Genomic DNA, 27,465 nt, shown 5'->3' with positions numbered 1-27,465 from the left:
ACTCTGTCTCAGAAAAAAAAAAAAAAAAACCCACAAATAAACAAGAAAAAGAGTGTGTGCTAATATAAAAAAGATACACTTTATGTATGTAAGGACTGATACCTGTCTTTAAGACACTGGAAATTGAATTCGAGCCAAGTAGATGATCTGTAAACATTGGACTATCTAATACTGCTTCTCTTTAATCGTTCTGATTTAGGAAATTAAAAAATGGACCATGGGTAACGGTAGGCTTACAATGAGAAAGGGCATAATTCGATATTTATTCTGTGCGTCCTTGACATCTGGGATCTGGGCGGCTCTGTTTTTAATAAATACGCACCATAACGATGTGAGCAACTGGCAGAAGAGAAGCCAGGAGCCTATACCAGCTTGGTTCCTTGAACAAAATCTGCAGCAACAAATTAGCCGTGAATCAGAGCAAATATCAAAACGACATGTAACAGTCAAACGTGAGCCTGAAAAATTGCGACCATTTGCTATGTTAGGTAAGTATTTTGATTTTCTCTGTTAGCCATTTTAAAAGAACAGTATACCACAAATTTAAAATTTGGAAGAGGAAGAGAATGTCCTTTTCAGAGCAATTTAATTTTTAAATTATGAATATTTTATATATATGCATAAATTAATACACAGAAAATAAAGCAGGCATGCATATACTTACCACTTACATTTAACATTTTTATATAATTTGCTGTATTTGCTTCAGATAGCTTTCTGTTTTGCAAAGAAATAAATTTTAACAGGTACAGTAAAAACTTTACCCCCTTCCTTCCCCTACCTCCAACCTCAGAGCTCGTAGCTCACCTGAAGGGATGGGTTTCTTTCTCATGCATGCCTTTGCACTTCCTCTGTATATTATCCCTAAGCAAAATATAGTATTATGTATTTTTTAATATATTTGTAGATATTCTGATGTACATATCTTTTTAGAATTTGTTTTTTTCACTCATCGTTATATTTGTAAGACTTTTGTCCTATGTTCACACTCATGAAGACTTACTTTAACAAAATCAACCCAAACAAAGATGCAGAAATTAAAGCCTTAAGAAATAGGCCCCCATTCTGTGGATCCCCACTCTGTGTGGCTATCCTCTTAGATGACCAGGTGTTGGCCCCAAACCCCACCCCACGACTCAAGCCTGTGGCCCATAACAGCCCCTCTGCAGGTCCCCTGCCCTTTTCTCTTAGGTCACACCCTAATTTTGGCTCTTAGAGTCCTACCACTCACAGGGATGAGCCTCCAGGAGAGCAGTGTTGCTTTCTGGAATGTGAGTGGACCCCACTTCTCCACCAAGTGAAACAGTCTTGTGATGGCATGAGATCGGTCCAAGCACCGGAGGCCACATATGGGTTTGGAACTGACGCTCCAGCTAGTAGCAGTCACTTGCCTGTCCTCTTGCCTGGGGCAGATCTGTGCAGAAACTATAGCTGTGGCCAGTGGCTGGTCATAGAGTCCAAGGATCAGGATGCTGGCCTTCTTACTATCTCTGTCTTAGACACTTGTTTAATAGCCTTTATATCATGCCTGTAATCCTAGCACTCTGGGAGGCCAAGGCAGGAGGATCGCTCGAGGTCAGGAGTTCGAGTCCAGCCTGAGAAAGAGCGAGACCTCGTCTCTACTAAAAATAGAAAGAAATTATATGGACAGCTAAAAATATATATAGAAAAAAAATTAGCCGGGCATGGTGGCACATGCCTGTAGTCGCAGCTACTTGGGAGGCTGAGGCAGGAGGATCGCTTGAGCCCAGGAGTTTGAGGTTGCTGTGAGCTAGGCTGATACCATGGCACTCTAGCCCGGGCAACAGAGCGAGACTCTGTCTCAAAAAAAAAAAAAAAAAAAAAAGAATATTCCCTTTGGGACATACTTCCAGGTTGTTTTGTTTTATTTTTGCTAAATTTGCCACCCCATCCTAACTCTTATGAATTCTCACCTTATGGATAAGGAAACTGAGGCTTAGAAAAATAACCCTTCAAATATATAGTAAGTGGCAGAACTAAGGCTCCAGTTAGCTATCATTATGATCCTGATAATTAAATCTCTGAATTTCTATATCAACATCTTCAAAAACTAAAGTAGTGATACCTACCTGAGAAAGGTGTTTTTTCAGTAGACTGAAAAAAGGTGTATGAACCCCAGACACTGAGTACGTGCTCAGTAGTTTATTTCCTTCCCTCACAATGAATGTTAACTAGATATTCACTATGTGCTGGGCTTTGCATATAAAGTGAGTGGAGTATGAAACAAGCTGCCTGCTGACAATGAAACAAGTCAAGCTGTGGGGATGACAGAGATATAGAAGAATCACGGGCAAAAATGGAAGCATCTGATCCCCTCATTCCACAGAAATAAACAGTTACGCATTTGAGGGTTTGCTCACCCTCTTGACACTGTAGATTTCCATCTTTCCCCAAATTGGGAAAGTGTCAGCCGTTATTTCTTATAGTGCTTTTTCAATCTTATTTTCTCTCCTCTCATTCTATAACTCCTATAATATGAATTTAGCTCCCTTGTTAGCTCACAGGTCCCTGAGACTCTCTTCATTTTTTTTCAGTTTATTTTCTCTGTTCACATCGGGTAAATTCTGTTCATCTGTCCTTAAGTTCATTGAGCCTATCCTTCGTATCACCACTCCAATAGTAAGCTCCTCCAATGTTTATTTAGATTATTGTATTATTCAATTCTATAATTTCCATTTGATTCTTTCCATATAATTTCTATTTCTTTGCTGAGATTTTTTTCCCATTTGTTTCAAGCATTTTTATGACAGCTCCTTTAACATCCTAATCAAATAATTCCCCCCTCTGATTCATCTCAGTGTTGGCATTTGTTGATTGTCTTTTCATTCAATTTGCAATCTTCCTGGTTCTTGTTATAAGAAATGATTTTTTATTGTATCCTGGACATTTTGGGTGTTGTGAGACTTTGGATCCTATTTAAGCTTCTTTTCAGTAGGCAGTCTCCCTGTTGAGGTGCAGCAAAGGGATCAGGTGAGGGTGTGTGTTCAGCTTCCTGCTGGGCCCATGGACACCACTCAGTACATTGCCTCACTGCAGATGGATGGAGGGGAAGTCGCCCTTTGGCTGCGCTGATACCATCCCCGTGAAATGGGGCACTGACTTGCATGATGTTGTCTCTGATTTCAGCTCTCTGCTGGGTCCTGCTGACACCAAGGGGAAGATGGGGAAGCAGAATGTAAACTAGCCCTGCCTCCCATCCCCTTGTTCTGCCTCATTGATGCCAAATAGGAGAGGCTCAGTTCCCCAAGGGGCCTCGCTGGCACCAGGGAAGGAGAGAAGTGAAATATCAACTACCTTGACTCACACCACCTGTTTCTCTCTTGTTGCTGCCACGTGGGGGGTGGAGGTTCAGCTCTCCACTGAGCCCTGCCCACACCAAGGGCTTGGAGAATGTGGAGCGCAGAACCTCGCTAATTCTAATTGCTGCCAGATGGGGTTGAAGGCTCACCACGCCACTGACACTAATTTAAGGAGAATTGGAGTGTCACTTGCTTCCACCAGGTAGGGCTCCAAGCCAGCTTCTGCTGAGCCTGCCAACACCACCCAGAACGTGCCTGCTTCTGCTCAACGAACGATCGGGTTCTGCTCAGCCCCAGTGGTGTTTGACCAGACCAGGGTAGGGATTGCTAAGTTTCCTGTGGTTAGGCTACCCTTTCTCCAGCTCTTCAGCTAGGCAGAACGGGCTTATCTTGGAGCTTTTTTTGTCTGTGCGTATTGGGATGTCCAGGTAGAGGCTTCCACAGCCCCCTGTGAGTTATGGGAGGCAGTAAGAGAATCTGCAGAGCTCACCATGTCCTTCGTCAAGTCCTGAGGCCCTTAGGTGACCAGCATCTTTCAGAGCCCTCCTATGTTTATCTGTTACGTCCAGGACTTTTCAGTTGTAAGGAAGAGGATCTCAAAGGAATGGGCTGCTCCATCTTGACCGGAACTCCCTTCACATACAGCCTTTTGTATTAATTTTGGAAAGCACTCCTTGGGCATTTAGTTGCAGCTTTTTGATGTCACTGAGTACAAGCTCATTACTATTAAGTCTATTTTGACTCATATCTCTTAGTCTAAAGTGACTGTATGCTTCTTCCAGTGAATTATATACTTTTTACAAAGATATTTTTGACTCCTGTATTCTTTGACCGTTCTTTTGCTTTTAACCATTTTAGCTTATTTTATGTATCTTTTATGACTACATTTTGTTTTTTAGTCCCACCTAAAAGATTTTATCTTTTATTAGTGAATTTACCCCAACTTCATTTATGGTTATGACTGATTTGGGTTGTCCTCTGTCAACTTGTTTTATTCTCAGTAATGGAATTTTCGGAGAGGAATTTCAGCTCTCGTTCTTGCCCTTCCCTAAATCATTCTGTGACTACAATTTCACGCTACAGCTGTGAATTTTACACTACGGCTGAGCAGCTTCCTTCCATGGAAGACTTAGTTACTGAAGAGTAGCCAGTTGTTCATACTTTGTTAAAGAATCTGCTTTGATTTGTGTAAATACTCTGTGTTCCCACCTTTAACCTTGTCATCTGGGGGTAGTTTAGATTCCAAGAACATAACTTGCGTGACTGTGAAAGGTGTGAATTCAGGATAGAGTCGTTCCTGTTGTTCTGTATCGCTGTGACAGCAGTCAGCCTTTACTTACGTGACTCTAACAACCTTTTCTTTCAGGTAAGAATTTTAACTATACGGACCCAGAATTTCTTGATGGACTTTCAAAATATGGATTTAATACCATTATCAGTAGACGTGTGGGCTTTGAGAGAGATGTACCAGATACCAGACATAAAATGTATGTTCCTTCTACCTATATAGATATGTATTTAAAAACCAGTTAGTAACCAGATTTTAATTTTAGCATATTAGAAGTCTTACAATATAGACTTATTTTTAGATTTAGTCTTATAATATAGTCTTATTTTTAGAGCTTGAAGTCAGATAATGTCAAGATGCCATTTCAAGATTCCAATGCTCATAGTGTAAAGAATATCTTCTCCATTGGCACAGAGTGTGCTCTGGAGGGCGCCAAGAATTGAGTCACCCACACATCTTTTCATTAAATCACCAAGAAGGGGTTCTGGCCAAAAGGGATTTATTCCTGATATAAAATGTCTTGGACAGATACCTATTTTTTCCTTCAAAGTATGCTTTTTTGAAATTGTTCCTTCAATCATTTGTGTTAATGCATTTTTTTAAAAATTTGTGGTAAAATACATATAACATAAAAGTTACCTTTTTAGCCACTTTTAAATGTACAATTTAGTGATATTAAGTACATTCACACTGTTGTACAATCGTCAATACCATCCATCTCCAGAACTTTTTCATCACCCCAAACGAAAACCCGGTATCCATTAAACAACTTCCCATTTCCTCCTCCTCCCAGCCCTGACAACCACCATTCTACTTTGTGTCTCTATGAATCTGACAACTCTAGGTACCTCATATAAGTAGAATCATACAGTATTTGTCTTTTTCGTGACTGGTTTATTTATTTCACACAGCGTAAGGTCCTGAAGGCTCATCCATGTCATAGCATGTATGTGTTAATGCCTTTTTAATATCTGTTAGGTTCTGATGGTTTCAGGTAAAAAGGGGTGATAGTCTGCTTCAACTAAATGAGAAATACTTAATGTATACAGACATCTTCCCCTAAAATAGACAAAGGCCAAGTTCCAGGAAACAGGAGCAAGTAGGGCACTTTGCTTCATTGCAGTTTGTGTGCAGCACAAACATTTGGAGCCACAAATATCACTTATGATACAGCATACTCAAGAGATGTAGTGATTGTACACAATTACACATGATCTATCTGGATCATAATAGAAGAAAAATAATTTAAATTTACTCAAACCATAGAACATGAAATGAATTTCATTTAGGGGACAATGTTTTACTCAGCTGAATATTAACTGCCACAAAGGAAGGTCAATATATTTGAATGCCTTTAGTTTATGAGTTTCTCTATGTGCCACAATTTCTTCCCCCTAAATCTCATTTTCTAAAATAGTGTGAATGCCTTTGTTTCCATTCCCCATAACACATGATTGTTTGTTAGGAAAAACAGAAAGTTTAGAGATATTTGTCCAATAAGGGAAGTGGATTTTGCTGTTTAATATTAAAAATATTAACTAATTTAATTGGAAATTTAATTCTGTATGAAGAACACTACTATATTAATAATACATTTTAATACAAAATAATACATTTTAACTGCTAAGAGTAGGTACTACTATTTTGGGTCCAAGTAGATTTTCAGCCATTATTATAGTAACCATATTATTTCATTAAATGGAATTTCCATTTCAGCATTGCCTTTTTTTAATTTAGTTTTTATTTTTTAATCAAAAATTAAAATTGTATATATTTATGATGTACAACATGATGTTTTAATATATGTATACATTGTGGAATGGCTAAATCAAGCTAATTAACATGCAGTACCTCACACACTTACCATTTTTTGTGCTAAGAGCACTTAAAATCTACTCTCTTAGCAATTTTCGAGTATACAATATGTTATTTTAGGTTTCACAATGAGTAAGATCATGTGGTATTCGTCTTTCTGTGCCTGGCTTATTTCACTTAACATAATGTCCTTCAGGTTCATCCATGTTGTTGCAAATGACAAGATTTCCTTCTTTTTTAAGGCTGAATAGTATTTCATTGTGTACATGTACTACATTTTCTTTACCCCTCAGCCGTTGATGGACACTTAGGTTGATTCCATATATTGGCCATTGTGAAAAATGCTGCAATGAATGTGAGAGTGCAGATACCTCTTCAACATACTGAGTTCATATCCTTTAGATATATACCTAGAAGTGGGATTGCTGGGTTATACTGTTTTTCAAAATGGCTATATTAATTTATATTCCCACCAACAGTGTGCAATGATTCCCTTTTCTCCATATCCTTGACAATACTTGTTATCTTTTGTCTTTTTGATAATAGCCATTCTAACAGGTGTGAGGTGGTATCTCATTGTTTTAATTTGCATTTCCCTGATGATTAGTGATGGTGATCATTTTTTCATGTACCTATTGGCCATTTGTATATTTTCTTTTGAAAAATGTCTGTTCAGGTCCTTTGCTGATTTTTTGATCAGGTTGTTTATTTTCTTACTATTGAGTTGTTTGAGTTCCTTATATATTTTGGGTATTAACCTTTTGTCAGATGCATGGTTTGCAAATATTTTCTCTCATTCTGTAGGTTGTCTCTTCACTCTGTTGATTGTTTCCTTTGCTGTGCAAAAGCTTTTTAATTTGATGCAATCCCATTTGTCTATTTTTGCTTTTGTTGCCTGTGCTTTTGGGGTCATATCGAAAAAATCATTGCCCATACCAATGTCATGGAGTTTTTCCCTTATGTGTTCTTGTAATAGTTTTACAGTTTCAAGTCTTATGTTTAAATTTTAAATCAATTTCAGTTGATTTTTGTATATGTTGTAAGATGAGAGTCTAATTTCATTCTTACGCATGTGGATACCCAGTTCTCCCAGTACCATTTGTTGAAGAGACTGTCATTTCTCCATAATATGTTTTTGGCATTGAGAATCAATTGACCATAAATGCATGGATTTATTTCTGGCCTCTCTATTCTGTTCCATTGGTCTATGTGCCTGTTTTTATGCCAGTACTATGCTGGGAGTTTTAAAAAATATTTTTTCTTTTTGTTTCCACACACAGCATTGACAGTACCATGCTATTTTTGGTTGCTATTAATACTATAGGGTTGCAGCAGATTTTGATATCAGGTGGTGTGATGCCTTTGGCTTTGTTCATTTTGCTCAACATTGCCTTGGGTATTTGGGGTCTTTTGTGGTTCTGTATGAATTTTAGGATTGTTTTTTCTATTTATCTGAAGAATGACATTGAAATTTTGATAGAAATTGCATTGAATCTGTAGATCACTTCGGGTAGTATGGACATTTAAACAATATTAAATCTTCTAATCCATGAACATATGGTATCTTTTCATTTGTGTCTTCTTCAATTTCTTTCATCAATGTTTTATAGTTGTCAGTGTACAGATCTTTTACCTCCTTGGTTAAATATTTTCGTAAGATTTTTTTTTTTTAGCTGTTATAAGTGGGATTGTTTTCTTGATTTTTTTTTTCTGATAGTTTGTTGTTAGTGTATAGAAAGACTACTGATATTTTATTTTGGCTTTATATCCTACAACATAACCAAATTTGTTTATCAGTTCTAACAGTTTTTTGTGGAGTGTATAGGGTTCTCTATATATAAGATCATGTCATCTGCAAACAGAGACAACTTAACTTCTTCCTTTCTGATTTGAATGCCTTTTATTTTTTCCTCTTGCCTAATTGCTCTGGCTAGGAATTCCAGTACTATGTCCAACAGAAGTGGCAAGAATAGGCATCCTTGTCTTGTTCCTTTTCTTAGAGGAAAAGCTTTCAACTTTTTGCCATTGATCATGATGTTAGCTGTGGGTTTGTCATATATGGCCTTTATTGTGTTGCAGTACATTCCTTTTATACCTAATTTGTTAAGGATTTTTAATCACAAAATGATGTTGAATTTTGTCAAATATTTTTTTCTGCATCTATTGAGATGATGATGTGGTTTTTGTCCTTCATTCTCTGAGTGTGGTGTTCCATATTTATTGATTTGGTAATGTTGAATCACTCTTGCATCCTAGGGAGAAATTCTACTCTACCATGGTGAATGATCCTTTTAACGTGCTGTTGAATTTGGTTTGCTAGTATTTTCTTGAGGATGTTTTCATCTGTGTTCCTCAAGGATATTGGCCTATAATTTTCTTCTCCTGTAGTGTCCTTGTCTGTTTTTTGTATCAGGGTAATACTGGCCTCATAAAATGAGTTTGGAAGTATTCTCTCCTCTTCGTTTTTTTGGAAAAGTTGAGGAGAATTGATGTTAGTTCTTCTTTAAATTTTTGGTAGAATTCAGCAGTGAAGTCTTCCAGTCCTAGGCTTTTCTTTTTGATGGGATATGTTTATTACTGATTCAATCTCCTTACTCATTATTGGTCTCTTCAGATTTTCAGTTTCTTTTTTTTTTTTTTTTTTTTTTGAGACAGAGTCTCACTTTATTGCCCGGGCTAGATGAGTGCCGTGGCGTCAGCCTAGCTCACAGCAACCTCAAACTCCTGGGCTCAAGCGATGCTACTGCCTCAGCCTCCCGAGTAGCTGGGACTACAGACATGCGCCACCATGCCCGGCTAATTTTTATGTATACATATTTTTAGTTGGCCAGATAATTTCTTTCTATTTTTAGTAGAGACGGGGTCTCGCTCTTGCTCAGGCTGGTCTCGAACTCCTGAGCTCAAACGATCTGCCCGCCTCGGCCTCCCAGAGTGCTAGGATTACAGGCGTGAGCCACCGCGCCCGGCCTAGATTTTCAGTTTCTTAATGATTCAGTCTTGGTAGCTTGTATGTTTCCAGGAATTTACCCATTCCTTCTAGGTTATCCAATTTGTCAGCATATAATTGTCTATAGTAGTTTTTTATGATCCTTTGTGTTTCTGTGGTATCAATTGTTATGTCTCTTTAATTTATGATTTTATTTATTTGAGACTTCTTTTTAGTTTTTTTATTTTTAATTTTTTTTTTTTTTTTTTTTGAGACAGAGTCTCACTTTGTTGCCCGGGCTAGAGTGAGTGCCGTGGCATCAGCCTAGCTCACAGCAACCTCAGACTCCTGGGCTTAAGCGATCCTACTGCCTCAGCCTCCCGAGTAGCTGGGACTACAGGCATGAGCCACCATGCCCGGCTAATTTTTTTGTATATATATTTTTAGTTGGCCAGATAATTTCTTTCTGTTTTTTGGTAGAGACGGGGTCTCACTCTTGCTCAGGCTGGTCTCGAACTCCTGACCTCGAGCGATCCACCCGCCTCGGCCTCCCAGAGCTAGGATTACAGGCGTGAGCCACCGCACCCGGCCTATTTTTAATTTTTATGGGTACATACCAGTTGTACATATTTATGGGGTACATATGCTATTTTGATACAAAGACATAATACAAAGTGTAATGATCAAATCAGGGTCATTGGGATATCCATCACCTCAAACATTTATCATTTCTTTGTGTTGGGAACATTCCAAATATACTCCTTTAATTATTTTAAACTACACAATAAATTATTGTTAACTATAGTCACCCTATTATGCTACCAAGCACTAGATGCTGACAAGGATGTGGAGAAAGGGGACCATTTTACACGGTGGGAATTTAAGTTAGTATAGCCACATGGAAAACAATATGAAGGTTGTCATTATAATGGTGCCCCTGCCCATTGTAAATGGTGGCCCTTCTCACTCAGTGTGGCCTGAGGACCAGCAGCCCCTGGGACCTTGTTACCCACCTAGATCCCTGGGCCCCACCCCAGAGCTACTTAATTAAAATATGCATCCAGCAAGAACCCCAGGTGATATTTATGCATGTTAAAGTTGTATATCCTTATATTGGTTTGATAGGGCTGTTGTAACAAAGTACCATAAACTTTGTGGCTTAAACAACAAAAATTTATTCTCTCATAGTTTTGGAGACCAGAAGCCTGTAATCAAGGTGTTGGCAGGGTTTGTTCCTTCTGAGGGCTGTAAAGGAAGGATCTGTTCCAGACTCTCTCCTTGGCTTGTAGATGGCCATCTGCTTGCTCCCTGTGTCTCTTCAGATCACCTTCCCTTTGTGCGAGTCTGTCTCTGTGTCCAGAGTTCCCCCTTTTATAAGAACACCAGTCATACTGGACTAGGGCCCATCCTAATGACCTCATTTTAACTTGATTACTTCTTTAAAGACCCTGTCTTAAAATAAGGTCACATTCTGAGATACTGGGGCTTAGGACTTTACTGTTTGAATTTTGGAGGACGCCTTTCAACCCATAACAGTCCTGCTTTGTATTATAGTATTGTTAATTTATATGATCAGAAAAGAATAGATCGGCTCACTGAGGACGACCCAACCTAGGCCTTGTCCAACTTATTTTTACTCTTAAAAATCACTCATTTAAGTTGGAAAAGTTTTTCTAGATAGAAATACCACAGCAGGCTGGGCATGGTGGCTCACGCCTGCAATCCTAGCACTCCGGGAGGCCGAGGTGGGCAGATCGTTTGAGCTCAGGAGTTCGAGACCAGCCTGAGCAAGAGCGAGACCCCCATCTCTACTGAAAAAATAGACAGAAATTAACTGGACAACTAAAAATATATAGAAAAAAATTAGCCGGGCATGGTGGCACATGCCTGTAGTCCCAGCTACTCGGGAGGCGAAGGCAGAAGGATTGCTTGAGCCCCGGAGTTTGAGGTTGCTGTGAGTTAGGCTGACACCACGGCACTCACTCTAGCCCAGGCAGCAGAGTGAGACTGTCTCAAAAAAATAAATAAATAAAAGAAATACCACAGCAACATTTATTGATGAATTTAGAAAATCCCACACAACCAGGCTCTCTTGGAAGTCTGAAGAGTCCTCATGTGGCATGGTTTTAGGCTCTGCCGCCTTCATCAACGAGAAGGGACTCCATTTATTTCTAGTTTTCTTAAAATTAGGACTGAATTTTAGAGATATATTAAAAGCAGCAAGTCACCCTGAACCACCCCTACCTCTCTCATTCTTGGTATTCTCCTTCGATTAATTCAGCCTAGCACCATCATGTTCTCTCTGCCTCTACTATTTCCTTTCTCATAACTCAGTGATCTGACTGGAATTTGAGCCTTTCATTTACTTTTTCACATGTTTCTGCACAGCCGTATGTTCCCGTTGAATGTTGCAGACCCGTGTGCAGGATATCACGTGTACCCCTCACTCCCATTCTGGTCTTTTCCTGGTTCTGTATCTCACATAGCCAGCTTCCACTTAGTAGGCATGCCTTCTGTATCTTCATCTAGTCTGGGATAAAGATGTTGACCAGGACAAGGCCCTCTCCTTTCACGGTGACTTCAACTCATACGTATCCTGAAGGTACTGTCCAGGATTCCTGTAGGATTGCCTTCCCAGCACTCCTTTCCCGGTGCTTTCCAGGGAGCGCTCCCCTTTTCACATGATTGCAGTGGGAACAATGATTTTATATTTTGACTCTACGTTTTAGCCCCAGTTGTCGAGCCCAGGGATGGGCTCCTGGGCCAAGCTGGGCCAGTGAATTTTTCCTGTAAATTTTTGGTCTTGGGAAAGAGAAAATCCTATCAGTTTCTCCTTGGGTGCTGGACTATAAGATATGCTGATATCAAGCACATTTACCACTCTGTGGACTTAAAGAAGTGGAAACTAGCCCAGTTGCAGAGAGAGAATAATAATCATAGTGAGCCTTGCATATTAATACTTCAGTATGCCAGGCCCTATTCTGAGCATCGCACACAGGCTAATTCATTGAACTCTCACAACCCTGTGAGGTAGGTTGATGTTGCTATTATTATTATCATTATATCATGCCCAGATGTAAAGATAAGAGCAGAGATGCAGAGAGTGTCCAGATGTCACTCAAGCATCTCGTTCCAATAGCTCTTTGAGGCTCCAGCTGCATTCCTGTAACTAGGTCCTGTGAGACATTCGGGTCACCTTACAATATACGTCCCTTTCTTTTGTTTAAGTTAGCTCTAGCAGGTTTCTGAAATTTACAACCAAAATATTTCAAAATACAACCAAATAATATAGCAATCCAAACTGTAATTAACAGTTAATGACTAATATTACTAGAATTCAGCTTCTATCGTTCTTTTGTGTACACAAAAAAATAATAAAACATTTTTGTCAAGTACTTGGAAGAAATCCAATTACACCGTATCTGCTACCCTTTTGTGTTGCAACAGACTCCATAAATATAAGAATAGAGCACAGCGAGTTTTCTTTGAAGGGGGCACAGTAAAGTTAATGTGAACCTTTCCATGTGTATGAGTCTAGTAATTCATTTTTATAATAGAAACTAAAATACGGGTATAATTTGTGTTTATACTACATTGAAAATATAACTAAGATTACCAAAGAGAGTCTCAGGAAAGAGCAACTATTAATGGCATTCAGAAGAGGGAAATGATTCAGATAATATTAGAATAGCATCAGTTAAAGAAATTTTTGTACTTTTAGATGTCCTGTCATCTTGTTATCACAATCATCAATGGAAGGAGTAAAGAGGAAAAAAGATGACATAGGCACAGGGGTTTGACTGAGACCCTAAAACATCCAAGGCTTTTAAATGGCTCATTTTCTTGCTATCATTTATGCCTGCAGATGTCGTCAAAAGCATTACTCAGTCCATCTGCCTACTGCCAGTGTCATCATCTGCTTCCATAATGAAGAATTTCATGCCTTGCTTCGGACATTATACAGTGTTGTGAATCTCAGTCCACGCAATTTCCTTGAAGAAATCATTTTGGTAGATGACATGAGTGAATTTGGTAAGACAGAACACTGATTATCTAATCTACTTTGAAGGTAGTGCTCTCCCTGACGCTTGAGTATTTTATATGAAGAATATTTTTGGTGGGTGTTGAGGCAGGCGCTACGCTAGGGGCTCCTGGGGCACTGACGGATATGTTGGACCTGGTCCCTGTCCTTGTGGTGCTTGGGCTCATGTGGGAGGGGCGAGGGGGGAGTTAGAGCTTGCACAAGGTAAACAGAGGGCAGCAACCTCACCTTTAGAGATCACTTGAGTAAGAAGTGACATCTTAACCGAGACTGAAGGATGATTTGGAACTATCAGGGTAGGGAGGAAGGAAAAGGTGTTTTAGGGAAAGCAAACAGCATTGGAAAGGCCCAGAGGCAAGAGAAAACACGGCGAGTTTGGGATAGTGGTGTGTGTTATGTTGTTTATGCATGAGTATAGAGCTGAAGGGGTGGGTGTAAAACCAGAGTTATTAAAAGGGAACTGCTCACGAAGGGCACTGTTTGAATTTTATCTTGAGAATATGGGCAGCTATTAAGGGCTTAATGTGGGGAAATGACATGATCCAGGAACTTTACTGAAAGAATTCTAATCAGACCAACTGCAATTAAGTGCTTCTTCCTCCATGCTTACTGGTTTTAAAGAATTGTGATACTAGCACAAAATTTCCTTAACTACATTTGAAATTTGAAATGAGTTGTCTATTTTATGGCTGAGTACAAACCATAGGTGAGCCAGGAGTACCAAAGCAATGGTGTCAATATTGGGTACATTTCAGGCCTGAAAGTCTATCCAATCCACTGTAAATCTGACCCACTATGAAGTGGGAAGGAAAAAGGTGAGGAGAAGCAGTAGGGAGAAGAACAGGTGGGGAACAAAGGAAGACACCCCCAGGGGCTCACCTCCAGGGAAGAGCCTCTGGCAATTCCTGAGTGTGACTGGGTTACTGTCAGCTACGTTTGGAAGTGTAGAAGCTGGCTGGGCACCTACTGCATGTTGTGCCAGCTCTATGGGTTAGGGTTAGGGTTAGGGCACGGAACTGTTCATTTCTAGTCTCCTGCGTGGGAGGCGTGTGGGGATGGCCTGGCCTCCTGCTGCTCAATCACCCTTGCTGCCTCGTCTGCTCAGGAGCACTCAGCAATGTGTTTGGCAACTTAGTGGGCAAGAAGTCACCAGGAAAGCCACAAGCAGGGGACAGGGTGGGATGACCTGCCGGGTGTGGAGTTCTAACTTCTCACCCAGAAGTACAAGGATCCTGCCATGGGGATGCAGTTCCAGAAATGACACTTCCCCTGGCCTTTAAGAACCACACCGTGAGTTAGTCAGCTTGGCCGCTGTAACAAAATACCACAAACTGGGTGGTTTAAACAACAAACATTTATTTTTCACAGTTCTGGAAGTTGGAAGTCTGAGATCAGGGTGCCAGCAGGGCCGAGTCCTTGTTGTGAGCCCTATTCCTGGTTGACAGCCATAATCTTTTTTGCTGTGTCCTCATATCAAGGAAAGACAGCAAGCTAGCTCGCTGGCATCTTCTTTTAAAGGCACTAATCCCATTCACAAGAGCTACATTCTCATGACCTAATCCCTCTCCCAAGGGCCCACCTCCAAATACCATCATATTGGGGATCAGATTCCAGCATATGAATTTGGGGGGACACAAGCATTCAGTCCATAACATCTGCTGATCTGCTCACACATTCTTATGCATCGTGGTCACCTTTATAAGAGACTAAAGAGAAGCTGCTGATGGCCAAGGTGTAGGTGTGCTGCCAGACCGGACACCTCTGCTCCTCCTCCTTGATCTTAGCCTTTGCCCAGCAGCTCCTCAAACACAGGAAGCAGGGTGTTCTATGTTCTGGTGGAGCTCAGGATTAACACATTCCTGCCTTTAACTCACAGTGCCTTCATCAGAGGCTGTAGGACAATTTCTTGAACTGAGGCCTGTCTTTTCCAGCTGATTCCCATAGGCACTGTTGATAGACTTCCTCAGCTGGGAGGACCAGGTCTAGGGGCCCAGGGAACTGTCCCTTCTGAGTGACCAGCTGCCATCCAGTTTTCCCATAGTCTTGGCCCCTCTTGACTGCAAGCAAACAGCACGACCATCTTTTGAAAAGCCCAAGCCCTCCACTTCATGCCAGCAATTACTGCCTTTATCTCCCCCAAGGCCTGGCTCAGAGTCCCCCATGCCCTGGATGCTAGTGAGGTGCTTGCAGACATCTGACTGAGATGCTACCCCACCCTGCAAGTGTGGCTGTGCTGCTGTGTCATTGCCTCTTTCTAAAGACCAGGAAGGAGATCCCTCCTTCTGCCAAGACTACCATGAACCTGCTCCATTGATTCTAGCCTCCTCATCCCATTTCCTGGGACTGAAGAGTTTAGACTTCTGTGGCACCTGCCTCCATCTCACCTGGTGCCAGGCTCCTTTGTCATCATCATATCAACCTGCAGACACTGAGTGACTGTTAGGTACCAGGCTCTGTGCTGGGTGAAGTATTTCTTCCTCTCACCAGAATGCTGCCAGGAACCTGGCACCCATCCCTTCTCAGCGCTGAGGAAACCAAGGCTCGAGCTATTTGATAACTTGCCTAAGAGTTACTACAAAGTTAGAAGCATGGTTGGTTATAGTACAATTATCACAGTTAATGGGAGTCAGATTGCACCAAAGCTCTATAACTCACGTTTTTTCTATTAAAACTTTAATAGTGACTTATTAAAATAGAAGTATTTCACTAGAAGCACAGAGAAGTATTTACAGTTGAGTTTGATGGTGAATCACCTTTCTTTCTCTCCCTTCCATAGGATAAAATTGTCTTTTAAAGTTAGAACTTCTGGCTGGGTGCAGTGGCTCATGCCTGTAATCCTAGCACCCTGGGAGGCCCAGGCAGGAGGATTGCTTGAACTCAGGAATTCAAGACCAGCCTGAACAAGAGTGAGACCGGTCTCTAGAAAAAAGAGAAAAATTAGCCAGGCATGGTGGCATGTGCCTATAGTGCCAACTACTCAGGAGGCTGAGGCAGGAGGATCGCTTGCCCCTAGGAGTTTGAGGTTGCAGTGAGCTATGATGATACCACTGCACTCTAGCCTGGGCAACAGAGTGAGACCCTGTCTCAAAAAAAGAAAGAAAGTTAGAATTTCTGTGGAATAGCATGGTTTTTAGGAACCAATCATAATGATGGTAAATTGTTTCAAGTTTCCATAGTTGCAATTTATAAATTGTCAAATGTTGGATATTTTTCCAGATGATTTGAAAGAAAAACTAGAGTATCACTTGGAAATTTTTCGAGGAAAGATTAAATTAATAAGAAACAAAGAGAGAGAGGGGCTGATTCGAGCAAGGCTGATTGGAGCGTCTCGTGCATCAGGTAGGAACATTCCTGAGGGCGTGAGCCAATGATGTGTCACAGAGATCCTACTTTCCTGGGCAGGAACAATCCCATGCACGAATAATCCACAGGTAGACCCTATCTCCACTGGCTTCATCAGAAGAGTGGAAATATTACTCCAGCCATATGAGCCTTTGATCTTCTTTTGCCTCCAAAAGTATTCTGCTTCACAATGTCAATTTGTTATTTTGAATGAAAGACATTCTTTTGCAGGGACCGTAATGTCAGCCCCTGTCCCAGGCTGAGTTCCCTGGGTGCAAACTCTGAGCTGGAGTGAGGAAGTGCGCCCGCACGCGTGTGCGGGGAGATGAGGCCCGCCACGGGCAAGGCTGAAGCCAGGACGGGGAAAGTTCAGGGCCCCACGAGGAAATGACAAGAGAAAGTTTACTGGGGGAGACGCCTGTGAAGGATAAAGGAGAGAGGAAGTAGTGTGGCAGGAAGCTTCCGGCCTGACACCTAGGAAGGGAGAGAGAAGGCGTCGGTTTACCTTGAAGAGCTTCCGGGCGGTGCGTCTTTCAGAAAGGCTCGGCCGGCAGTGGGAGCCCGGGTGCCGAGTTGGCCGGTTGGGAGTCCTGCGTCGGGCCTCAACAGGCCACCCTTAATACCCCTCAGCACGCACACTGTGCTTAGTCACTGGGTTGGGAGCACCCCGGGGAGAGTGTGACCTCAGCGTCAACTGCAATAGAACCCAAAGCTTAAATGTGTTCCTCACAGCGGGTTCTCTTGACGGGAGCTCTGAGCATCACTCTCAGGGCTGCCACCAAGAGCGGTTCAGAGAGGTCCCAGATCTAGGTGAGGGGACCAGGCATGAACCAGTCATTGGATGTGAACACCACCCTCCCGCGGGTGGAAGCATCGCTTTGGACATGATAGCCACGGCTAGCCAAGGGCAGGCCCTCCGGAAGGACTCACTTGTGAGCCATCCGCTGTCAACACTGCTGGGCGCTGAGCCCTGAGGGCATACGAGCAGCTCGCTGAGGGTCCATGCTGCTTATTCAAGCTCCACAAATATCCTTTGGAGGGAAATATAGGAAAAGTCCTATATCAGGCAGGCTTGGCCTCATTTTCTCACTCATCACAGGCCCTAAAGAGAAGTTGGCTGAATCTGGGACAACCAGTATGGTTTTTAGATAGAATCCAAATGAATGCTTGATAGGTTATCTCTAAAAACAATAAATGGCATAATCCTTTCTATAATTACAGAGGCCAATAGAAGTAGAGCAACTTTTCCTAACAATGAACTTCAGATTCCCACAAAATATTCTTATGAGTGAGAGAATCACCTGAGGAGCATCTATAGCACATAAATTTCCCCCATAAAATACTTTACGATGAGTGAAAAACCATGTTTCATTGAAATGTAGGTGCTAAGTGGCTTGTTCCCGTGTTTTGTAATTTAAATCAATACTTAGAAAAATGCCGTATTAGTTTTGCATAAAGTATACTTTTAAGTTATTTTGCAATTTATGATATTACATTTATGGTGTTTTGGGTCACTCAAATTGTCAAAATTGCGAATATTTAAATCTTTAAATGCTAAGGGTACAAGTGTACACTAGATATGACAAAGAAGACATCATGAGTCAGTATAGGAAGAGAGACTTGTAAAATTTTGGTTTTTATTTACATTTTTTGTTGTATAAGAAAACGTTATACCCATTAAGCAGTTTTTCCCTATTTTCCCTTCACTCTAGCCCCTGGCAACCACCAATCTGTGTTCTGTCTCTTATGGACTTATCTATCCTGGATATTGCAAAGAAATGGAATCATATAACATATGATCTTTTGTGTTAGCTTCTTTTACTTAGCATAATATTTTTGAGGCTCATCCACATTGTAGATGAATCAGTACTTCATTTGTTTTTATGGCTGAATAATATTCCATTCTATAATAGGGCACAGTTTGTTTCTCCATTCATCTGTTGGTGGCTGTTTGGGCTGTTTCCATCTTTTGGCTGTTACAAATAGTATTGCTGGTAATACGCACGTACCTGTATTTGTTTGAATTCTTTTGGGTATGTATCTAGGAGTGGAACTGCTCGGTCATATGGTAATTCTACGTTTACTTTTTTGAGGAGCTGCCAAAATCTTTTCTACCATGGCTGCACCATTTATATTCCTACCATCAATGTGCAGAGTTCTAATTTCTCCACATCCTTGCCAAAACTTGTTCTTTTCCATTTTTTAAATTCTAGCCATCATAGTGAGTGTGAAGTGGTGCTCACATTGGTTTTAATTTGTATTTGCTTAATGACAAATGATGCTGAGCATCTTTTCATGTGTTTATTAGCCATTTCTACATCTTTGGAGAACCAGTTGTTTATTTTCACCTATCAAATTAACAGACATGATTTTAAAATGCTAATAATATTATATAATAGTATAGAAGCTATTTTAGGGGTAAAATGCAAAGGGTAAAACTGTGTGCTGCCAATAGCATAAAATATTTATATATGTTCAAAATGGGACACTTCTTAGCTCAATTTTGGTTGAGACAAGAAGACAACAGATGTTATATTCCAAAGTGAGTTGTCAGACTGACCATGATAAATTTTGAAATAGATATCTGAGAACCAATGAGACAACTCAGCCACACTGAGTCAGATTGTTAGAGATTAGAGGAGATTTGGGGAGAAAGCTGCTCGTTGAAGCCTGGTGAGAGGGACTCGATATGAGTTCCTTGTACTGGAGATTTAACACATTCTCAGCACATTCCTAACAAAATTAGGCATATTTTGGGGCTGAGGAGAAGTGAACTGTAGCTGGCTGCAAAACCAAGGATACTTGCTTCTAGGTTAGTGGCTGTATTCATGGCAGAGTTTGCTCAGGTGATGTTTGCGTGAGAGCGCTGCAGGGGCCATCTGAGATGGTGTCCAGTGTCACTGTCCAGAAGGATGGACAGCTCTCAGCAGAGGAGAAGCTGGAGATAGAACACGGATCTTAAGGAGCTGAGGACAGAGTGTGGGCCACCAGAATAGAATGCATTTGTCTGATGTGGGAACTGCAGGCAAGAGACCACAGGGGTGGGAAAGAGGGGGTCCTCAAAATTATCATGCTGGACACACCCTGAGAGAGGAGAATTCAGCTTAAAGGGCACCATGCTATCTTAGCACAGGTCCAGGCAGGAAAGAACTTTCCTTCCTCCTCTCTCACCCACCATTCCCATCAGCGTTGGACAGCATTCCAGTTGCTCCACAAGCTCACCAACACTTGCTATTGTCTGTCTTTTTTATTCTAGCCATCCTAGCAGGTATGAAGTGATATCTAGTTGTGATTTTGATTAACATTTACGTAATGACCTATGATGTTGAACACCTTTTCATGTTCTTGGTAGTCATTTGCATACCTTCTTTGAATAAATGTCTATTTAAATCCTTTGCCCAATTTTAAATCAAGTTATTTGGCTTATAATTACTGAGTTGTAAGAGTTCTTTATACATTCTGGATACAAGTCGTTTATTAGATTTATGATTTGCAAATGTTTTCTCCCATTTTATGGATTTTTTTTCACTTTCTTGATGATTTCTGTTTAAGCACAAAAGTCTTTAGTTTTGTTGAAGTCCAGTTATGTATTTTTTCATTTGTCACCTGTATTTTTGGTATCATATCTAAGAAACCATTTAGCCTAACCCAAGGTTATAAAATTTATGCCAATGTTTTCTTCTGAGTTTTCTTTTCCTTTTTTCCCCCCAACCTCTTAGTCAATTTGCATCTTCTGAGTTTTATAGTTTTAGCTCTTACCTTAGGTCTGTGATATTTTTGACTTAATTTCTGAGTATGGTATGAGGCAAGGGTCCAACTTCATTCTTTTGCATGTGGATATCTAGTTGTCTCAGCACCGTTTAATGAAAAGACTATGCTTTATCCATTGAATTTTCTTGGCTCTTGTCAAAACTCAATTGACCATAAACACAAGGTTTATTTCTGTACACTCAGTTCTGTTTCTTTGCTCTATATGTCTAGCCTTCTGCTAGTATTGGACAATTAACTAGTTACCCAATTACTAGTAATCACCGTTTTGATTATTGTTGCTTTATGGTAAGTCTTAAAATCAGGAAGTCTTTCAACTTTATTTTTCTTTTTCAAGATTGTTTTGGCCAATTTGGGTCCCTTGACTTTCCATATGAATTTTAGGATCAATTTCTACAAAAAGAACCAAATGGGATTTTGATAGGTGTTGCACTGCATCTGTAGATTGATTTGGAGATCATCACCATTTTAACAATATTAAGTCTTCTGATCCAAACATGGGACAGTTTATACTTTCCTAATGATTTTATGTTGTCTATAGAAAAGGTCTAAACTCTGCTACTTGAATTTTGAGTTTCCTTCCAAGTTGAGCCCATATAACACATCCTCTTTACTTTGGCCATGCCAATTATTCCCCTGTCCTCTAAGTAGAATAGGCCCTCATTAAAGTTTGAACTCAACAGCAAAAATAATTATGCATCTTTGCATCCCAAGCACAAAACTCAATGCCTAAGAAGGTATCCTCTCAGTAAAAATTTGCTGAAATAAGTTGATCAGTCAAGGCCAAGCTAAAATATTTTTTTTTCTTTTCTTTTTTAAATTTAGGCCCAACTCAGTTCCACCTGCTTTCCCATAGTTCCCTGGCCTCTTCTGAACAACTCTGGCACATGATGTCCCACATTTTTGTGCATAATAAAGTATGTGGTTCGTGTCCCCCCCCCCCAATGCAACTGAAAGCACCTAAAAGCCAAATACATAGTAAATGCTCAGCCAATACTCATTGCACTAAACTTTGGTTTGTGTGATCCTGGGTTTCATCCATGTGGGCTAACACTACCCTGTTCTTGCCTCCCCAGGGGATGTCCTGGTATTCCTGGACAGCCACTGTGAGGTGAACAGAGGCTGGCTGGAGCCCTTGCTATCTGCCATCGCTAAGGACCCCAAAATGGTGGTGTGCCCTCTGATAGATACCATTGATGAGGCAACCCTGGAATATAAGCCCTCTCCTGTTGTAAGGGGAGCCTTTGACTGGAACCTACAATTTAAATGGGATAATGTTTTCTCTTATGAGATGGATGGACCAGATGGCCCTAGTAAACCAATCCGGTGAGATTTCTTCAGGTTTGGGAGAAATAGCATATGTATATTAGAACCTGAAAAAAAAAAAAAAAAAACTTTCACTTTTGGAGATTATTCCTTCAAATTTTTCTTGGGCTTAATGAAGAGAAATGTTTTGTTACTTATTTCTAGAAGTCTTTAATACAGTAATAGAATTTGGTAGATGTTAAGTTTCTTTAACTGAAAATGTACATCTCACCCCATCTCAGATAACCACTGTGGTTAGTCCTCTGATCTCAGATGCCCGTGATTAGCATGTGAAGTTTGTTCTTAGGAGCAAGTTGTATGTTGATCAATGAACCAAAGGCCAGCACTGTGGATAGCCCAGAAAAAGCAGACGTCTTTGCCAAATTCATATAGAAAATTTTTGCCCAAGTGTTTCCATTTGTAATTTCATAGGTTGAGATGAACCTAACTTTTCCTAGATTATTAATCTTGGAAAATTTGAGAACAATTACATTTGCTTTTAATTCTCAGTTCCTTATTTAAAATTTGAATGTTGTAACTTTTAACTGCATTTGTGAGGCTATTTTTGAAGAGACTCCTTCAGGTCACTTCCTACATTTACCCTTAACTTTGACACCAGACTCACTTCTCTTCTCTTGGTATTAACCTTCTTGCATCACAAACCGTAAGAGTGAACTTTCCAACACTATAGCTAAGCAAGTCCTTCATTTTTGCCTCTATTCTAATTTAGCTAGATCTGTGTGATCTTACACAAGTTATTTAACCTCTCTATGCCTTATTTTCTTATCTGTAACATCTGGAGAATAATAATACTTCACAGGGTTGTGATGAGAATTAAATGAATATATAAATGTTAGCTATTTCCTAATTGTTATCTATTATTATTCCCTCAGTGCTTTGGAAAAACACTCAAACTCTGCTTTCCTCTAAACTCCACAATAATCAACACAGACTGCTGTGACCAAATGTGGGCGTTTCCTCCACACAGCACACAGCGGACACCTGCTGGGTCTCCTCTATTTCAAGTCCAAGGTTATCTACCCTCACATAGTGTCAGGTCCCACAAGTTGAGGGCTCAGTCCCCAAGACTGACCCCTCCTTCTCACCAGCCACACACGTCTGGGCTCTGGACCTGCTGACGGACTGGCTTTAACCGTGGGTCCCACACCCTCCTCTTGGGGATTGATTTGCTAGAATGGCTCACGGAACATTTACTTATGTTTCCTGGTTTATTACGGAGGATATCTAAAAAGACACAAATAAATAGCCAGATAAAGAGATACATAGAGCACAGTCTGGAAGGGTCCTGAGCCTGTCCCCGTTGAGTTGGGGTGTGCCACCTTCCCGGCACGTGGATGAGTTCTTGTTCACCTTCCTCTCAGCCTCCATGTGTTTAGGTCTCTGGAAGCTCCCTAAACCCTGTCCTTTGGGCCTTTGATGGAGACTTCATTGGTTGTCCATGATTGAAGCACAGGCAACAGAGTCAAAATGTGATTAGACAGAAAGGGTGTGATCCGAACCCAGGAGGCCTGTCTGTCCAGATTCTTTTTGCTTTCTTCATGGAGCATTCCTTCTTCCAGGGCATAGGGCAGGGCCCTCTGGAATGAGGGTCTCACAATCCACAATCAGATTAGAGTCCTGTCATGGGCAGGGGCAAGGAGGACAGGAGAAGGTCAGAGAGGAAGATTCTGATCCCTGAGGCTGCTCCTGAGGCCCAAAGCACGCCAACATTGTAACAAGGGCTGTGGGAGTTATGAGCCAGGAACTGTGGACAGAAACCAACATATGTATCGTATGACACATACATATGTTATGTATCATAACACCATGCTCAGCCATCTCCTAGACCTCTCATCTTCCAAACTAGAGAATCCCAGTCTTTGGCCACAAACCAACTTCTGCCACGGTCAGTCTGCAGTCCTCCAACACTGAAGCGATTCCACCATCTATTTTCTTTGTTCCTCGATGTGAGTTGATGTATTTTGCCAAACTTTGAGGGCTGTGAACTGCTGCTACTACACATTGATGGTCTCCAGCCACATGCTGCCCTGCAATCTCTGATCCACTCGTTCCCCGAAGCGGCTGTTCCAAACCTTTCTGACTTCCCTTAGTCCCAAGACCTGCCCCCGCCCCGAGCGCCCTACTCTCGGTTAGCAACTTTGTCTCCTAATTCAAGAATGTAATAAAGACTATCCAAGAATTGGAAGGAATAATTGTGAAATTATTTAGCACTTTATGCTAGAACCATATGGAGCATTATACGGTCATTAGCGTGACCCCACATGAAGCTCTGTAGCCGGTTCCAGATCTCCCACCGCCTTCTCTCCAATCCTGTGACTCACCAGCTCCAGCAGCTCTGCCCTTTGTGACTATCTCACATCGTGTCTGCCCTGCTAGCTGTCCTCACAGACGGGCCCACACTGCCTCGGTCTGGAACTCTGCTCCATAAGGGACAGCATGGCTTACAGGCTCCCTTCCCCACCCATTCCAATCTCCCTGTTTCTACAGTAGTTTTCGTAAAACCTCACATTGCACATGTCACCAATCTTGCTTATTTTTAAAGTCTTTTTTGTCATGATAACACGCAGCTTCCTTTATGCACCTTCTACTGCCTGTGATTCGGATCTCTCCCGTGCTCTGGGCTTACAGCGTCCGTGCATCCGCATACTGACACCTTCTGCCTTGCTCAGACCGTTCCCTGTTTTGGAATGACCTTTCTCTGTTCTCTACTTTTGTAAGAGAGCCAACTTTTTCTAGAAGGCTTAGCATAAATCTTAAATCTTTCATAACACCATTCCTAACCATCTTTGGTTCTTGCCCCTAATCCTGAACAACTGCAGTCAGTTATTGTCAGTAGAATCACTTAGTACTCAATATATGATGTGATTTGACATTTATATTCACGTGTAGAGATGATTTAAAACTCTCTGATTCTCTGGTATGTAACACAATGCTATATGGATTAAATCATTCCTTTGAAGGGTGATATTTTATTTTGGTTAGTCAAACAGACCTGGTTTTCAGTAGGGATCCCATCACTTGTTAGCTATTTAGGGCTGCCATGTACAGTTGCACCAGCTGTGCACTGCACATCTCCACAAGGAGATGTGTCATAAAGACTCCAAGCTGAATGGCATACCTGGAGTACTGCATTGAGGAAGCCCTCACTTGGGCCAGTTACCTCTCTCAGCTTCAGTATCCTCACCTATAAAATAGAGATGATAATAATAAGATATGCCTTTTAGGATTATTGAGGGGATTAAGTGAGCTAACACTTGTCAAACCCATAGCTTAAGGCCTGGCACAGAAGAAGTTATCTGCTCAATATAAATGTTAGCCACTGTTAATGTCACAGACTTGAGAACAAAGAAGAACAAAGATATACTTTAATAAAATTTAATATGTAAACATCTTGATTTAATAAAAAATAAAAAACTAAACCATCATTCTTTTGAGTTCATCTCAAAATGATTTAAAATAAAGTTACTTTTAGTAAGAAGTAGCTATGGTATTGCAATTACAAAAATTTGGCTTGTAATTTTTCATATCTCATATATAAAATATGTTTAGGCACCAATGTGAAGGTAATTGATATTCAATAGGGGAATTGTATTCCTAATATGTATTTTCAAAATAACATATTTGGAATTCTAATATACTTTCAATGTGTATATACATTGGTATATCCTTTTTGAAAACAGTTTGGCAATATAAAGAATCATGTAAATATTCTTAATCTTTGATGCAATAATATACTTCTTGGAATTTATCCAAAAAGAATTAATCAAAAATAAGTACAGTGACACATATTGTATCAATATTTATATTAGTAAAAAAACTGCAAACAACATAAATGTCAAATGCTATTGAAATGGTTAAAAAAAGTATATTCATTTTTGTATAATATTACATAGTCATTAAAAGTTAAGTTTTTGAAGTCTAATTAACTATTTAGGAAAATTTTGACTATGTTAAATAAAAATTAAGCCATAAAAAATTTTGTCAGTATACCGATTGTGATTATATATGTATATATTATAAACATATATGTACATACTATATAATCATAATGTATAATGTATATAAAGAAAAAGTTATTTTTAAAGGACTAAAAGAAAAAATAAATTTTAGATATTAGCTATGGCATTAATTAGCTCTTATAACTGAAGATATATTTTTTTTGCCACTTACAGTAGTTCTAATTGTAACCACCAAATGTAGAGGCAGTAATTTTTGGAAAACTTATACCAATCAAGCGCATTCATGGGCCCGGGCGCACACCAGTGATGACGAGAGGCTTCCTCAGCTCCCTGGCATGCAGGCTTCACCGTGACCAAGGGACGTGGGCACCAGTGACTTTTCTAGGTCCAAAACTTACTACACCTTCCCGTGTCCTTTGCCAATTCCTCTTATTCTCTCCACACTCTTAACGCTGAAGTACCCAGAACTCAGCCCTTGGTCCTCCTCTCTACTCCACTTGCTCACACAGTGATTCTCACCTGTCTCACACTGATGCCTCCCAGATTTATGTCTCCAGCCCTGGCCGCTCTCGGAACTTCAGACGCTTGTTTCCAACTGCATCCAACTGCCTACTCGGCATCTCTACTTGAATGCTGGGTAGACATCTCAAATATGTCCAAAATGGGATCTTCCTGCTAAAAACCCTGCTCCACCCACCATTTTTCCCATCTCAGTGGATGGTAACTCCATCTGCCAAGTGGTCAGATGAAAAAGGTCAGCGTCAGCCTTGCTTCTCCTTTTCCTCCTACTCCCCACACCCCACCCATACCCAGATCTGTTAGCTTCATCTTCAAACTATATCAAGAATTCGACCACATCTCACCACCTACATTGCTGTACCCCTATCCAGGGTCCCACTGTTTTTCTCTGAGACTCCTGCAACACCCTCTCCCTGATCTCCCTTCTTCTGTCCCTGGCCCCATGTGAGCAGGGGTCTTTCCTTTGCCTGCTGAGTTGCTAATTTATCCCTAACACATCATGGGTGCCCGATAGATACTTTTTTGAACAAACGAGTGACTGGTGAACTTGCAATGGCTTTCAGACCACTTAGTTTGGTATTACTGGGCCCTACTAGTAGTGGTAGATTAAAAAAAAAAAAGATGCTTTGTGACCTAATGGGTTTTCCAGAACTAAATATTACAATTCCCTTAATGCCATTAGAAGGAGAGTGCACTAAACTCCATGACCCAATTCGTTGTCATCCTCATGGGAAACTTACATGCTAAACATCATTTGCCCTCTCATCAAGACAACCCTTAGAATATAGTGCTTACATAATTTGGTGAGAGCTAAGTAAAAGTCATTGCCTACTTTTAGGTAGTTATAATTTTAATTTAGTAATTTTACATGCTTAAATATTTATTGAGATAATTTTCATATTAATATGGTTGTTTTCTAGTTTTTAACTATAAGTTATTACTGATATTCAATATAATTTTGAGGAAAATCTATAATGGCTGTCTCTGTGGAATCAATTTAATATTTATGTCCCCTTTCTAGGTCACCTGTAATGGCTGGAGGGATTGTTGCTATAGACAGGCATTATTTCAATGAAATTGGACAGTATGACAAGGGCATGGATCTTTGGGGAGGAGAAAATTTGGAACTTTCACTAAGGGTAATCCTGACTTTGTTTTTT

At 40.5% G+C, this 27,465-nt stretch overlaps 1 protein-coding gene across 1 annotated transcript in view; it reads left to right on the top strand.

The window, feature by feature from the left end:
• Positions 1-221: 221 nt before the first annotated feature.
• Positions 222-27,465, top strand: part of GALNTL5 (polypeptide N-acetylgalactosaminyltransferase like 5) — a 39,683-nt gene continuing 12,439 nt past the window's right edge. The window contains exons 1-6 of the mRNA XM_045564529.1: positions 222-488; positions 4,687-4,807; positions 13,215-13,381; positions 16,608-16,730; positions 21,578-21,827; positions 27,327-27,444. Of these exons, the coding sequence (XP_045420485.1) occupies positions 239-488; positions 4,687-4,807; positions 13,215-13,381; positions 16,608-16,730; positions 21,578-21,827; positions 27,327-27,444 (1,029 nt within the window). The 5' untranslated portion in view covers positions 222-238. The remainder of the gene's footprint in view (positions 489-4,686; positions 4,808-13,214; positions 13,382-16,607; positions 16,731-21,577; positions 21,828-27,326; positions 27,445-27,465) is intronic.

The sequence above is a fragment of the Lemur catta genome, chromosome 11, assembly GCF_020740605.2.
Source record: "Lemur catta isolate mLemCat1 chromosome 11, mLemCat1.pri, whole genome shotgun sequence".
NCBI lineage: Eukaryota > Metazoa > Chordata > Mammalia > Primates > Lemuridae > Lemur > Lemur catta.
This window is presented reverse-complemented; position numbering and strand designations above follow the sequence as displayed.